Below are 16,956 nucleotides of genomic sequence, written 5' to 3' on the forward strand. Positions count from 1 at the left end.
AAGCACCTTTCTGTGCACCACAGGTCACTGGAGGAAGATTGTGTCTCAAAACCAGACTCAAAATGGAGATTTCAAGGGGATTTCTTCCCATGTCAGCAACAGCAGCTTAAACAAATGTTGTCCTATTTGTATTTCCATTTTCTACTGCCAGATATCTTGACATACCCGGTTTCCAGAGCTCAAAAGTTACAGCATAATCTTTTGTTATCTTTTTTTTTTTTGCCATTTTCATTAAGATGTTGTCCCCTGACAAGAATAGTCCAGGCTATTTTCTCTTCTAGCTGGGAAGTTCTCCTTAAGAAATAAGCATGCTATCAAAGAAAAAGAAAATAAACCCATCTAGGATTATTTCCAGCAGGAAAAACAGCTGCAGCTGAGGGGGCAGCGATGCCAAAGCCCAGGCGTCCGGAGTCAGAATTCTGAGATTTGTGAAGAGTTAAGTGAGTTGCACGTGGATAAGCAGTTGAAGGCTGAGCCACCACCTCCAGTAGGGCAAAAAGAGGTAACAGAAACAACTTTCCTACCTGATACTGCATGCAATTCATTGCACCAGCTCCATAGTGCATGTCACTGATTTATGTGGAGTTTATGGCTTGTAAAAATACATGTTTGTCAAGTGGTAGGAAAGCAATAGTACGTACTGGGTATTACAGTCTTAATAAAGATGAGAGAGGATTTTGTTGTTATAAAAATCATTGTAAAACTTGGGAAATGTACACTGTAAATTAAGATGGGATTCCAAGAGGCTTTGGGAAGAAAAAAAAACAACATAAAATTATCTATAATGTTACTGTCTTATTTTAGGAGGAAATATGTGTGTGTTTTCCTACTGAAAAGTAGAGAATGGAATGAGAATGGCATCTGCTGACTTGGCAGATCTGTACATTGAGTTCACTGGAGGGCACTTGCGATCTGTCACAGATACCATTTCTTTTCCTGTTAGCACATAGACTCAAGAAAAAATGCAACAATTTAAATAGCTGACATGAAGATACCAGCTAATTAAATAGTAAGCCTTGGTATTATTCGGTTGACATTGGCCAAAGTGCAACTCACTTATTGTTTCTTGATGTGTACACATGTATATTTATTTTCAATTTGTAAGATTATGTCATCTGTATGAACATGAATACCAAAAATACATGTATTTGTAATTTACACTGAGTGACCCCATGCTGCAAATTCCCTGTATTCTGCTTGCTGACTTCTTGGGTTTTTTTCCCATTTAGATTTGTCATTTTATTGACATAACATTGCCCTTTTTTTTATTAGAGAGTGATGGATTCCTCTCTTTGAAATCTTGAGGTTTTAGGTGGAACTGGCAGGTTTGGGTGATGTCCTGGGAATTTGCGGAACTCCATAGCTCCTGGATATTGGAACCAGTAAAACCAGGTTTTGAGGGACTGAATTAATGAAATGGAAAGGATTACTTAGTATCAATATGCATTGCACTTCTCCCAGTTCTGCTATAAGACTGCTGGCAAGTTTGTGCCAGTTTGTGCCAGTTTTGAGACTCCTTTATAATTAGTGAGGACCTGGAGCCAGTGTAGTCAGGTAAATATGTCTCATCTCTGACTGAAATCAACATTACAATTAGGTCAGGTAAATAGTCTTCTGAAAGTGCTTCTTTCTCTCCATTGACTTTAAATGGATCCCAGGGTAACAAGATGAATTGTACACTTAGGTGAGCTAAATTCCACCCACAGTAACCTGAAATCCTCTAGCCATGAAATGTTTCTTTAAGGAACAACCGTCCATGGCAGAATACTTCTTGGTGTATTGAACTTCATCTTCAGAATGGAAAGGTCCTGAACTTTAGAGGAATGAGACTTAAATATTTGATATCCCAGGCTCAGGAAAAAAAATTATATATATATATATATATTTACCAAAGAAACCCAAAACTTTAAAATTATGAGATGAAGCATTATAACTTGGAGAAGTTAGAATACAATTTTGGGATTTTTTCCCTCAGGGGATTAGGTATCCTTCATGTTTAAATATCTTTTTGAGATAAATAAACCCTGTGATCCTAACATGGAGGCTGGAAAAGTATGTCCTTTTTTAGTGCTATAATGAAATGTCATGATAAATCAGGAACATTCTAGCCTTGATATATTCAGCAACAACATGATAAAGAAATAATCCCCATTTCCTCCCTCAGCTTTCAAAGGATCATGGGACATAAAGTCACCTTTCTATAGAAAAGTACAATTGATTCTATTTGCAGCTGCTTAGAAAGAGGTGGAGGAACATGGCAATAATCCAGGGATGACTTGAAATCAAACGGAAGTTCACAAGAGGCTATGAATGCCAACATGAAAGAGCAAAGCCCAAATGATGCTATTTTTGAAGGCCAGATCTTGTGTGGACATTACATACTTAAAGTCTTCCTATTCAGAAGTAATCTTTGTGCTGGCACACAAGGACATGCTAATCATCTTTTTGATGAATGTCCCAAGAACTTGTGACTAGCCAAATAAAGCCAGCAACTGAGAAGTAACAGATTTGGTATGCCTAAGAGGCAGGGCATTGTGATTCAGTCAATAACAGGAAGCAATGAACGTGTTCTGAATAAAACGCTGTTGATGTCAGTAAAGGATACATTATATGATTAAAAATTCATCCTATATAAATCATCAGAAAGACACCATAGAATTAAAATCGTTGATGTCACAGGTGGATTAAACATCAGAGAACAAATTGCTGGATTTCTCTGCCAAAATACTGCTCTATAAAATATTTTGTACAGCTTTGTGGAATCTACCTTTAAAGGTATCTTTACAGGCAACTTAGATTTATTCATTTACCACAGGTAACAATTCACTTAGAAAAAGAATCTCATGGCTGGATATATTGCTTTCATAACTAGCCTTTTCTTCTTTTCCATTCGAAGTACCATTTAATTACTCTCTTTTAGCAATTTTATTCATCATTTCCTTTTTATGAATTAGTATCACTTAATGTAATAGACTGTTGTTTGCTTCCTTTTGTCTTTGGCTTACCCCCTGAAGTCACGTGCCATTGTTCTTTCATTGCATTATTTCTTGTAAATTAATATGTCTGTGCCCTTTATGTGACTTTTTTTTTACCTTTTTCTTTGCAACTCCCTCAGTTGTTCCTTTTTGGAGTTCTTTTACTAAGAAGTAAGCACAATATTCCAAATATAACTTCCAACCATAAATAGAGGAAATAGTATCTCATTACCTAGATGCTTCCATGCAGATTTTCTGCATTATTATATGCCACTGCAAAATCACATCTAATTTTTTAACATTAGTCCTGGTTTCCAGGATTTCCATTGACATTTTCCTGGAATTCCCTCATTTGTACTGTTTTGAGTCAAGTCCCATTTTGCTATATTCTCTCCATGTTTCACTTCTTTCCTTTACTTTCTGCTTCCTAGGTTTCTATACTGTCTCTGATTTAATGTTATCAGCAAACATGAGGTTTATGTTGGTCAGTACCTCTTCTATATCTTTAATGAAGATAATGCTGACTCTAATCCCTACAGATCTCCTCTGAAGACAAAGTTTTTGTTATATTTGGGTCCTTAGGATGGCTTTTCTCCACCCAGCAATGGGTAAATCCAAGCCAGTTGCAATTTATTTTAAAAGTAGACTTTTATATAATAGACATCCAGATATTTTCTTAAGGTTTATATATCATATGTCAATTTGATAGATTAAGGCTATGATCTTCAGATGAGAGGGAGGAAGGGAGATAAGAAAGTTAAGCCTTGAGCAAACATCAATTTTCAGTGAGATTTCAGCATTTCAGTGCTAAAGGCTTTCTGCAAAACCCATTCAGACCCATTTGCCACTGTTACAGACACGAGTGGTAGGTGTGGAAGCCCTCTCTGGGTGCTTAAAACAGCCATTCCACCCAGAAACACATTAAGATCTACCCTCTGCAGCATGAATTTATGCACTAGTAAGTCTCCCAAAGGGGCTTCTGATGGATCCCATTGTCTCTGCCTGGTACACATCCTCTACTTACTTGTTCCAAGAAAGAAACAGGAGATTCTATATGCCTTCTTCTGGCATCTTTGCACCCCATCTGTGCACAGTACACTTGGTATACAGGAGAACCACCTCACTGCCTTTACACCTCTGTGTCATTTCACTCCAAGAAAGCACTTTGCTTTTCTCCTCTGAGTCGTTATTTAATTCACTTTAATCACAAGCTACAGTGAGTGTTTAGTGATCTGTGATTCCCATGATTATTCCCTTTTCTCTATACTCAGTATTGTGTTTACTAATCGCTGCTCTCCTGGGCTGTTCCCAGTTTTCCATGAGCATTCACTATTGATCACTAATGGTGTGTTAACTTGTTGTATCCAATCCCTTTATGCCCTCCAAGGTGGTTGTCTGGATCTGTTGATTTGCATATGTCTTAGGCTTTCTAGATATTTGTATTAATTCTAACAAGCTGTCCTCATGCTTTTTGTTGGACCCTGTGCTCGATTCTTTTAAAAAGAGTTTCTTTTCTTAGGAAACTGCATTTTGACAAGTTGCAGCTTGCTCATCAATTGTTATTGTATCTCTAGTGCTTTCCTTTACTGAGTTCATGAAAACCTTCTTAAATCCCTTTAACCTTTCTGGCAAAAAGTAACCTTTGCTTCTTTCCTACAAGCTTTCCTAATCTTTCCCTCCTTTCTCATATGTATGGTTCCTTCTTGGAACCATATGAATCGTGTGAAGTCCCAGTTCAGACCCTCAGACCTATGTATAGTGTTTTCCGAATCCATTTGCTCCTTTTCTTCTTCAAAGGCTTTTCAGAAGAGATCCTGTTTGTTTTGTCTTGCATGTTCCCCATCTCCCTTTGATGCTGATGGATTCTAATATTTTTTTTAAAGCTCCTCCTGATAAATAACTTTTGAATTCTTGATTCTTTAGGATATTTTCCTTGTAGTCTATTATAATTGTACTGTATTGTGTTCTGTGTATTCCCTAACCTGTCTCTGATAAATCCAGCTCTCTTACTGACAATGCTATTGAGCTGACATTGTTCTCACAGTTTTCTTTAATTTCCGTCTCTTGATAAGAATTATATCCAGCAAGGCTTCATTTCTCATTGGAACCCCCATTTTCTACATCCTACAGCTGTATACAATTTAGAACTGTTTCAGTGATCTGTGTTTTGATGTCTTCATAACAGAACAGATAATTATTAAATGCATTCCCTAATGGGCAGTATCAGAAAGTTCTGACTGTGCTAAAATTTTGTTTCTTTTTCTATCATATACCATTGGTAGTGTGTAGAAAATGGGCTCTCTACCAGAGTTGCATTTTGAATATGGATTTTTTAGAAGCTTTATCCATGTCTTTGACCTGTGCTTTCTGTTCTGACTGTCTTTTTAAAAGGCTTCTTCTGAACTGTTTGCAGCCCTTTTGAGTAGAGCATTAAAAACCCTAGCCAAGACTATGACCTTCTGGATGCTGCAGCTAATTGCAAACAAGTAGCTTCCATCCCCTCTTGCAAGCATTGCTGGAACGTTCAGTCTTGCCCATTTTACCCCAGGTTTAGCATTTCTCTGAATTCAGCAATAAGTTTTGCATTGATTGTCTATACTGGAAAACAGAGGGCTTATTTTCACATTAATAATAAATATGTAAAGCTGTACCTGTTCTCTAACCATCATCCTCATGAAAATAGTATTTTATGTGTTCATGCCATCTCTCATATAGATATCTCACAGGTTGTTTAAAAGCATGGGTAAGTATTATTGTCCTAATTATTTTTTTTTAATGGAGATAGTACTATTGCAATATAACACACAAAAAGATTGCAGTAGGCACTCAGACAACAGTTAACAAATCACCCAACTCTCCTGACTCCTGTTTATTCTGCATGATGTGACCAATAGAAGTTACCAGCTTTGATGTTGCCCACTCATGCCAGATAGTGCTCTAATACAGTCAGAAACAGCGAGCAGAGCTGGGCAAATCACAGAATCACAGAATCACTTTAGTGGCCAAGTGAATAATCAAGTAAAACATAATTTTGGATTAACACAAAATTGAAGTGTTTTATTGTGACTACAAAAATAAAGTAGGGGGCAAGGGGGAACCCTGTTTTCTTCTAAAGAAAATGTTTTGATTTGTTGAAAGAAAGTTTTGACCTGAAATGAAATTTCTGTTTTGTATTTGGGTGACATATTTAATCATACATCATATTTCTTTCAATAGCAAATTCAGCCTCTAAAATGATTTTTTAAAATAATATATTTCCCAGCAATTTTTACCCAGATCTACTTGAGTATTCCCCCTCTAGATAGCTAAGACAACCAGTGCTTCAGGAATCAGGAGTTTCCTTGTCCCCTTTTTGCAGAGGAGGATTTGAGATATGCTGAATCCAAACAATGCACCTAAGATGGTGGTGTCAGATATTTCAGGCAAGCAATGAATGTGTCCTTCCTCCCATATCACCTTGAGATCAGAGGTGTGTGACCACAAGGCAGGTGGCAACATCATGTGGTGGCAACAAGTGAGGAATGAGGCAGGTGGGAGAGCCCTCTCACACGCATGTGTCTGTAGCATCGTGTGACTGGACCCTGGTGTCAGAGGGACTTCTGCTGTTCTCAGAAGAGAAGCTTTGGCAGCAGGGAGCAGAGCATGGTCCTGACAGACAAGGTGCAGATTTCACTCATCAGATGTGTGTGAGGGGCCTAAGGACCTAGGTCCCACTTCTGGGTCCTCCCATCTGAAGGTATGAGCCTTCAGGATGTACAAGCATTAAAATCGTGAGTTGTCCTGTCATTCCAAACTTCTGCCTACCATTCATATTCAATTGCTGTTCACTGTCTTTCTAAGATTTGCTTCTCTCTTGTTTAAAAAAAGTAAATTTTACATGTTAACTTTCTTTTTTCTCATTAATGAGTCAACCGCTAGCTCACTGCAGTGTAGGCAGAGCTGTCATTTGAGGAATGGGCACCATGTGAAGTGCATGGAGATGTCTCTGTTGTAGTGGCTTTAGCTTGGATATTGGTTAGTGGAATAAAAATTCAGCTACTTCCTTCAGGGCAATTGATCAATTTGTTTTCCTCATCTTTGCTCTTGTTGACAACAAGCTTGATGAAATCAGTCTTTCTGAAGGCAGCACAGTGGATTTGACAAATCCTGCAGAACTGCTGGAGCAGATCCCTGAGTTTGCTGAAGAGCTGATGGAGCCTGAAGATTGCTTCCCCGAAGGTAAGGGCCTGAATATCTGCATGTTTCACTACAATGCTGAGGCAAGAAACCTCCTTTTATCGCAGTGAACATCTCTACACCTTCTTGCCACGTTGCTGTGGCTGCTTGCAGTAGTATTGCGCTGAATGCACTTTTTTTCTTAGGTACCAAACACACTCAGAATCACTTGGTATCATTAGTCTTTGGATTTCCAAGCCAAAATGCATACTCTACAAGGCTATGCACCTTCTAAATTACTTTTTATAATCACAATTTGTGTCACCAAGGGGTTTATTGGTGTTTTTTTTAATGTTGATTTTTCTAATTTGGCAAGTGAAGACTTTTGCCTTCCAATACATGTGCATGAGCAAATTTGGCACAGAGCTGACCAGTTCAGGATGTTTATCTTGCTTAAATGTATATAGGCAGCTAACAGAAACTGTCTGGAGAGTTCATGAGTCCTAGGGACATTCTTCCTTTTATTTTAAAGGTTGTTAATGCTAGCATGCCCAGTAACTTTCATCTGACCAGTGTATTTTACTTAATTATTTTAGAGAACAACAAATCACATTTGCATAACTATTTTAACACCAAAGTACACCTTCATGTCATTAATTTTTTAACACCAGCTTGATCCAAAACATGGGTATAAGACCCAGCTACATCAGATCTATTTTAATGCAAATCTTTAAGGTAAATAACATCCCAAGGTATTTCTTCTTACAGTGAGTTCAATTCCAAATATTATCCCAATCATATTCCTCATTTGCCTTTAAATCTGTGTTAGGAAAAAATAGGGTTAGCTGAATGTTAGTATATTCCCTTGAAAATGCAAGGTTTATTGTAAACAAAACCAGAGCTGCTCAGATAGGATCAGACAGAGATGATTTGCTGGGTATATGAATGCCCCTGAAGTCAGCAGAAATGCGCATCTCTGTATCTGTGATAAAGATGATTGAATGAGGTAAGGGAGCCCTGCAGGGCTTACAAATGTCCCTAGGTTCTAAACATTTTTTGGCAGCTCTGCTTAAAAGCAGTAGCCAAAAATTAATGCAGTTGACAGAAGAAAGCATGGTGTAACTATTCTGGCCCATACAATAACGTTTAGAAATTAGATCAGGTATTTCCATTCTTTCACTATATATTTCTTAATGAGGCTAGTAATCAGCAATCTGTGTTGTACACTGCAAAGTGAGAAATTATAATTGCTGAAACAAGCAAGAGCTGTAAGGACTGTGCTAGTCAGTTACCAGTTTACAAATTCTGAAACTGTGGCAGGCCATGATCACCTTAGTTTTTAAAAGGAATAAGGCAGACATCAGACAACGCATCACTTGATCCACGGCACAGCCCTGATTCATTCCCAGAACAGGAGCACTCTGTAATTTGCTCTGTCTTAAAATAACCACAGCTGCCTGGAACTCCATCATGCAGGACCACATCAGTATCAACCCAGTTTGTCAGATCTTCTTCACTGCTGTCGGTGGAATACGGGGTAGCAAGCGGTGCTCCTCTAGATGGATCACTGGAAGCATTAAGCCAGTTTTGAAGCCCACTCCTTATCTTGGCAGCAGAGAAATGTAGAAATGAAGGCACTGAGGGCCTTGAGATCTGAATGGGAATTAAAGGAGAGCCTGCTCCAAAGGTGTCCAGTGACACTGGGGACACAGTTGCAGGTGATGTCTTTGCTGACATATCTGCTCTGCTTTTCCTGTACAGCACACATCCATACAGTTTTTTCAGAGGCTACTGTTAGGTTAAATGTGATTACATTCCTCATGTATTTGGCAAAAATGCATAAACTTGACATGTGAATGTTCACTCATAAAATTTCAAGTCAAAGTGCCATAAGCTGGAAGTCCAAATGATTCTTACTGCAATGATATTAACATCTGAATTTGTTTATGCAGGGAAACATTTTCCTATAATTTTCTTCTATTAAATACTTTCCAATATTTTTACCCAAATTTACCACTGCAATAAAATCTCATGCAGTTATCACTTCAGACTAGTTAAAATCCAAACAAGCCAACAAACAACAGTCTGGTTAGTTAAGATATGACATGGTTATAAAGCACTAAAATGAAAGTTATTGAAGGGCATGCGCTAGGCGAGTTTATCTAGTGTTGCCTTTACTGATTTGTAATAAAGACATACAACAATATTTGGTATATCTGGTAGAATGACCAGCTAATATTTGTGAAAGAAGGAAATTAGGTGAGATGAAAAGGAAGAGCGAGAGGGGAAGGGTTAAGTTCTTTGCCTTGTTAGCGCACCAGCTATCTAAATTCAAACTATGACATTTCTAAACTCATCCAGCGTAGGTTATGTCCTGAACAAATATGTTCCCGATTCAGCCCCCTTTTTCAGATAACAAAGGCAATGAAGATAATGCATGTTCTTGAAATAGTTGCTGAAAGTTTGCTGAGGTCACAGTTTTCCCGGAGTTGGGTGACCCAGATAAGCTATAGGTTGTTTTTCTTGGGGAGACTTGTTAATTTGTTATCATCTCAAAATAGATTTGATTAGGGTCAATGGGGAGCATTCTTGGGTCAGGAAATGTGAAGCCATGGTAGGGTCACAGCTCTGGCAGCTAGCAAGTATTGCTGGGAAAAACCTGATAGAAATGGAGAGATCATTCTTGTTGCCAGTTGATGGGAAAGCAACATCTAGGCAATGCCAGGTACTTGGGTATTTTTTCCTCCAGATGCCTTGCAACACTCCAGTCCTGTTACCTTCATTGGTATGTGTTCTCTGCATCAAAAATTGCTATCTGTTTGGACATTATCTTCTGTGTGTCATAGAAGGTCATCTAGAGAGCCCCTGGCCCCAGCACACTCCTCTCTCCCAGACCCTAATAGGAGAAAGTTTTCACCAAGTCCTTAAGCATAATTCGCTGGACACAGCCCGCTGGCAAAGGTTTCTAACGAATATGGTCAGATGCTCATGCGAGAATGAACTACCTTGCTCAGTGCGCAGTAGAACGCAACTCGTGACACCAAGGACGCCCAAAACCAGTTTTTCATGTGACCATGTAGGAGCAATTATCGCAGCTGGAAAATGCCATGCGACACAGTGAAGTTACTCTGATTAATGGTGGGATCTGCGTCATACCCTCCCCAACCGCAGTTAGCAGCTATTTAGAAATGAAAAAGCAAAGAGGAGCAAAAATAGACCGTTAAACTGAACAAATCTAAACTACGGGTACCACCACCAGATAATTTTTAAAACCTAAGTAAAACTGAACCAAGCCCAACGAAATATATTAATTGTCAACCTAGAAAAATAACGTGGAACAAACCCAAGTTTTAAAGTATCTCTTCGAGCTGTAATACCTGAGACACAGTGTATTTTTACATCAGGAAGGGCATGCTAGTATTTTGTCCTATACAATTTTCAGACACCATAGAAGTATTGCAGTCCTATTGCATGTACAGATATAAATTAATTCAGGTTGGACAGAGTCTCTAAATTTCAACTCATCCACCTTCTCCCTCAAAGCATGGCTGACACTGGTGGTAGAACAGGCTGCCCACTGCCTTTGCTTCAAGGTGTCACACCATTATCTGTAGTGACCTCCAAAAGAATATGTTTTGAGAAGAGTAACAGCAGATAAACTAGAAATGTACCCTTGTAAAACCTGTGGAAGAATAAAATCACCTGTCATCCAGTGGCTTTGTCAGGTGCTTTCTTAGCAGCACCCAGTTCTAGCACACAAGAAAAGATTCATATCTCCATGTGTGTCTCAGGTACCCGCATGCTGGAGACGGTGATGGCAGATCTCTCGCATGCTAGCCCCAGAGTTGCACAGTATAAAATCCAGCTATGTGTGCTAGTGGGTCAGTGGGGCCAAAAAATAAGAAAGGGGTTAAATAAGGAGTGTCTGCAGAGATCATGTTCCCTTCAGCCTGGGGAGACAGGTAGGGTCTCGCAAAGGGACAACAGCCAGGCTTGCTTCCTTGCTTGAGCTTACACAACCAGCTAGGCCAGTCATTACAAACCCGTCTTGGCAGTGATATATGTATTAAAACCATGTTACAAATACCTGCCTGCTTGAGGTTATGCTGAAGAAGTTACCTTTTCTTTGTGTCAAACAAGCAGTGCTGTAACCAGCATTCAAAGCTAAGGAAAATACTGTTTTTTATTAAAATTTAATGTCCTAACAATTAGGAACTCCTGTGTAAAGGTAGTAACAAAATAACTGCAGTTTGAACACAAGGTACCAGACTTACTAGACCACAGTATAGCAGAAATTAATTGGTCTTTCTAGTTTATTGAGGAGAATCAGCAGTTCAATCCATCCAAAACATATCTAACTTCATGTAAATTTATATGTGTATAGTGGTGTGAACAAGCGGTGGATTTATAGTCTTTACTCATAAGCCTGAAATCAATAGGCTTGTCTGTCATGCGTGCAGGAGGAAGGTTTTGCAGTATAGCTCCCACATTTACAAAGGCTTTTTTTTTTCCCCAGTGCACTAAGGTAATGCAATCAGATCTAACTCCATGATTATAATGCATTAGGCTAGAAAATGTGAATGAGAACCAAAGGAATACTTATACAAAATGCATCATAAATTACATTCCTCCTGCTTCCCTCTCTTCTCCATCCCCCAGTAACTTGTTTATTATTGTGGCAGATTCTTAAATAAGAGCTGTCTCTGCCATACCTCCAATGAGACCACATTTTAGGACACATTGTTTATATGCAGTTTGTGATTGTGCTGTAGGGCACCACAGTGACTGAATGGAGCAAGTCTCCTGTCATGAAAAACAAACAAAAAGAAAATAACATCATGGTATACTGATGCATTTGGGAAAATTTCACGGTAAATAGGTCTGTTTTGTGAGAAATGGTATGTAATGTTCAAATGTGAATTGAAAACAGATGTTGTTCGTGGACAAGTTGTCCACTGATGCAGCTCAGTACAGCATCACTGATTTACCAGCAAAGAAGTGGACCCTTCTGGGGGGACTTTTTTTATTGTTCTGTGTTTCTGTTGAGTTACCTATTACCCAAAAGGTCATGGTGGAAATGAGTCAGTTTACTCTTCAAAAAAGTGTAGCTCAATGTGAATTACAGTGGCAAAGCTAAGTCCTGACTAAATCACAAGGTGTTCAGCTTCTTCTGCATAACCAGTTCCCTACTATATTGATTTCAGGGGGATAGCACAAATCTATTAGACAAGGCAGTATGAGTAATGCTGTTACAAGAAATGCCAAAGGGTCTGTTCCTGCCTTGACACTTGCTGAGCTAAAAAGTGTTAATTAATAGTCTTCTTTGTGTAGATAAAGTAGCTTCCAAAACCCGAAGCTGGGCTCTACTGATCACCTGCCTTGTTATAGAACCCAGCTGGAGTTTTGATTGCTCAGACCGCCACCAGCTCATGCCTTAGACATTGGTATGTTTCTTAGATTTGGATTTCACAGAAATGGAAAAAACGCGACCTATTAGAATGCTGACCAAGGTCAGGTAAACTTTTCTGGCTGGGTTATTTGAAGCTTCCAGTTCAGCACTGAAGCTTGAGTCAAGGTCACCAGAACAGTAGGCTACCAGCATTGCAAGAGAGTCCAGAAAAGCACAGGCATGAAATACCAGTCAGTGCGAGAAATCAGAAAATTTGCCCTGCAAATAGAACTTTAATAATTCATTAAAAGACCTGTTTGGGGTCAGTTTTCTTTTTGTCTTTGCATTTTCTTTCTTCATGTTTGATTTATAGATAGTTAAAAATAGCGTTTCATCTGAATTACACCCAGCATGATTATTCACGGAAGTGCTACTTGACATTAGTAATTGTATCAGAATATGTTCTAAACATTTCTGAATTGGGCCCAATCAAAAGCATGGGATTTAATAGCGCTGTGATTTTAGGCTGACTCATCTGAGAAGCTATTTTGGATTTTCAAGGTATTACTGTCAGTAACTAGGAAATTTTTTTTCAGATTGGAATTGCATGAAAGCCATCAAAGAGCATTATAAAAAAAAATATTAGAGGTACTGGCTGGGTTTCTACCTTAAAAATACTTCTCTGTACTTGAAGATTATCAGATGGAAGCTGACTGAATCAACAGTAGCCTGGTTTTACTATTTTGGAAGTATTTTCCATCACAAATGAAGTGACTTTGGAACTCAGAGTGCTCTGCTCATTAGTATTTAATTTGAAGGTGATCCCTAATTTTAGTTGTGCCTGGGCTCAGGTAATCATGTAGGCTCCCTGTGTTGTGGAAAGACAGAGGAAGAATCCTCCAGGGAATGATTCATCCAACTGTCTTACAGTGGGGAAAATGCTTCCTGGAAGATATTAACCTTTTCCAGCGATACTTACTGAGCATTTCTACTCTGTAACAGCATGACAGAGCATGTCATGCGTGTTACTAGCTGAGCCTAGGCATATGCCTGAGACAAAAAAAAAAAGCCAACTATCCATCTAGGAAGTAACTTAGCAGAAAAGAGGAGAAAGTTGCTGGACAACTGTTTAAAGTCAGAAAAATTGCTGGTTTTTTTTCCAAGTTAAAACTCTTTATGAGAATTAGGTAGGCTTGTGGAAAGTTTGTTCTGCAATAAGCAATGTTTACTTCCAGTAGAAAGGGGGATTTCTGCTTGAAAAATCCATACTTACATAGCCAACAACCTGGTCGTCCTGGTCCAAAGTTGAGTTGACAGTGAGGTGGCCAGTGTATCTGCCTAACAGCACGGAGTGTGGGCCAGACAACTAAAAGATAGTTATGACCATACAGGTTGTGGGGTGCAAAGTGCTGTAAGATTTTTCTGGCAGCATCGCTAGGTGATTCAACTAATTGCCCCTTCTGTCATGTCATGCTGGTGGGATTATACTGCATCTCTAAGCAGAGCAGGCATACAAGTATGTTAACTCAGGAGTCCTGACCTGAAGTCTCTTCCATATATCTACTTCCTAAAATATACCCAAATCACACACATTACCATCTGTGAGCAGTGTACCACTTTTAGCAAAAAAGTAGTGACTAATATGACATCCTTTTTTCCCTTGACAAGGTTTTTGGTGTTCAGGACTAAAATACTTAGAAGGATAATACTCTCCTCCTCTGGAGGGGTTCCTGACCTACCAAGAGGCTGAGAGCTGGTTCTTGTATTTCTAGCTTCACCTAACACTATGTCCTAAGTTTGATTAATTTTGTGTATTCCAACTGAGGCCAGCATTTAACTGAATTCCAAAATACAGTGGTAAACTGGGAACTGGTGCATGTCTGTGTGATGCAGCCATTTATTTAGAGAAAATGCAAGGGAAAAGGGAGCTCTGGGAGTGGTTCATGTATGAAACATCCTACAATTCTTCTACCTCATAGCAGGGATCTGGGATAATAAAAACTTACAGAAAATGCCAGGAGGACTGCAACAGACTTAGTGGCTCTCTTCCTCCTGGCAGAACTTGCTGCCAGCACAGCACCACTTCCAGCTGTTTGGGAATCCCAGCATCCCAAGAGTTGCAGTTGATCTCCTCACATATCACATACAGTTCAAGCGCCTCAGTTATGCCACCTTGAATTAGCAGCATCTGCTCTCTGCATAACCTTGGCACTCACCCTCTTTCCTTCTTGAGCTTCCTTGCCTAAATATTATTTCTACTTACATTACATCACCATAGTGAGATGTCCTCCCTTGGCACTTCTGAGCAGTTGTTGTATACTTCAAGACATTTTGTGACCTTAGCCACCTTTCAGCTATGGAAGCAGTTGGCCTTTGCTTTTTTTTTATCATGATGGGACTCATAAAGCTCCCTGCCTAAGTCTCTTTCTGTACAATACATGGATTAAATGTAGAGTAAAAACCTTGTGTTTTGAAAATGAAGTAGTTTCTAAGGGTTGTTCTCACGAGCAAATGTTGTGAAGTTTGAGTCAAATTACCTGACATAAGGCTGAATTGCCAGCCTGGTGAAGAACAAGTCCTGGCTACCAAGATGTCCTCTCACACAAGTTCTTGCACAGCACAAGGCAATGCACATGATATTTGTCACTAAGGTCCGAAAGTGCTATGAAGGGTCAGTGGGGAACCTGCTGTGGACTGGATATCTAAATTTCTGCTGGCATCAAAGGGGATTTAACTGCCTAAATACATTTCCAAAGTTGCTCTACTGCCTTGTTTTAGTCCAAGAGATCAAAATCTGCTGCTTCTTTTTCTGTCTGAGTCTCTTCAGCACAGTGGTCCTATCTGCACTGTAGTCCTATCTGCACTGTAGTGCCTTCACCCCTCATCTCTCTTTCATCAGATTGCCACTTTTAATCAGTGATTCTAGTGGTATCGTAGTACCAAGAAAATATCCTTTCATTCAAAAGGATACAGAAACTATTGGTAATACCCTGCTAGAGTCATTAATCCAACCAGGGGTGCTGCCCGAGGTCAGCCAATACAATGTGATCAACCTGGGTCACTGGTCACTCATGGCCAATATATTCTGTATCATTAAAATAATTGGGAGGAATCACTGGAGCATGTTTTAAGTAATTTTAAATGTTTTTTTAATAGAGTGAGGGGGAAATGGAAGGCAGAGCAAATAGAGGTTGGTAAGAATAACAAGGGAGGAAAGGCTACATGCAGCAGCTTATTGCTAGAAGAAATCTTGTTGAGCAGCTCCTTATTGCAGCTTTAAGAATTAAATGTGCTTTTTTAACAATTTCTTTATTTTCATTTTGCTCCTTTTCAGTTTGTGTGCGATTCTTCCCATGCTGCTCAGTGGACATCACAAAATTTCCAGGCAAAATTTGGTGGAGGCTGAGGAAAACCTGCTACAGAATCGTTGAACACAACTGGTTCGAAACTTTCATCATATTCATGATCCTGCTGAGCAGTGGAGCCCTGGTAAATGAAACTGTATTTTCTGGCTGGTTGAAAGTGGACATGGGTCTCAGAGCAGGTGTTCTCCAGTTAGCTATCTTTAAGATCTTATGTACCCTAATGATCTTTTCTCAAAGCAAAGCAAGTTTGGGGCTAAAGCAGGTCATAAGCTTTTCTGATTTCACATGCCTTTATCATAAGGTGGGGAACTTTCTTCTGTTACAACATAAATTGGTGACATGTACATGTTTTGAAAAGCAAATAACAAATCTTTATGGAAGTCTGTGTTGGGAAGTATCCCAGTATTATTAATTCAGGATCCTGTAACTTCTCCATGGTAATTCCCAACTGGAAGTTTGCGTTTTGTTCCAAGAATGGGTTTTGGTTTGGCTTTTTTTTTTTAGCACATTTTCTAACCAGCAAAGCAAAATGATGAAAGACACAGAGGGCACTGAATCAGTGCTACCGATGAAGTTTGTGGGTGTCTGTCACATATTGAATGCACTTTAGGTTAAGTCACTGTACCTTCCCCACCTCCTGTCTGCATCTGAATGAATGTGTATCTATGAAGGCTGATAAGTCATTGCCGAAGACTCTGATAAGGCATCCTCTCCTCCTGAGATCCCCCTATGTACTGGGGTTATCTTCTCTGTGTTATCATCCCTGGGTTCTTCATAGCAATGGCAGCATATATTTATGTTGCTCATTTACATGTCAGGAATGTCACTGAAGTTGGTGGGATTTCTCTCAGGGTATCTCAAAAAGTTTTGCAGGCTTTGGTTTGGTGGTCACTGGTTCAAGGACTGAGCCTGTTATATGAGGAAAGGATGAGAGAACTGGGTTTGTTCAGCCTTGAGAAAAGAAGGCCCGGGGGAGACCTTATCACCGTGTTCCAGTATCTAAAGGGTGACTTTACATCTACAAAGAATATGGATATTCCCTTTTTACAAGGAGTCACATGGAAAAGATGAG

General features: G+C 39.3%; 1 protein-coding gene across 2 annotated transcripts in view; it reads left to right on the forward strand.

Moving 5' to 3' along the window:
• The window catches only part of LOC101874699 (sodium channel protein type 5 subunit alpha-like), a 168,495-nt gene that overhangs the window by 112,915 nt on the left and 38,624 nt on the right, over window positions 1–16,956 (forward strand). The window contains exons 17-19 of one of the 2 annotated variants that reach the window (XM_031049886.2): window positions 356–502; window positions 7,073–7,193; window positions 15,854–16,008. In XM_031049886.2, coding sequence (XP_030905746.2) covers window positions 356–502; window positions 7,073–7,193; window positions 15,854–16,008 — 423 coding nt within the window. The remainder of the gene's footprint in view (window positions 1–355; window positions 503–7,072; window positions 7,194–15,853; window positions 16,009–16,956) is intronic. The other variant, XM_005150025.3, reaches the window with a different exon arrangement.

This window comes from Melopsittacus undulatus, chromosome 1, assembly GCF_012275295.1.
Source record: "Melopsittacus undulatus isolate bMelUnd1 chromosome 1, bMelUnd1.mat.Z, whole genome shotgun sequence".
In the NCBI taxonomy this organism is placed as follows: Eukaryota; Metazoa; Chordata; class Aves; order Psittaciformes; family Psittaculidae; genus Melopsittacus; species Melopsittacus undulatus.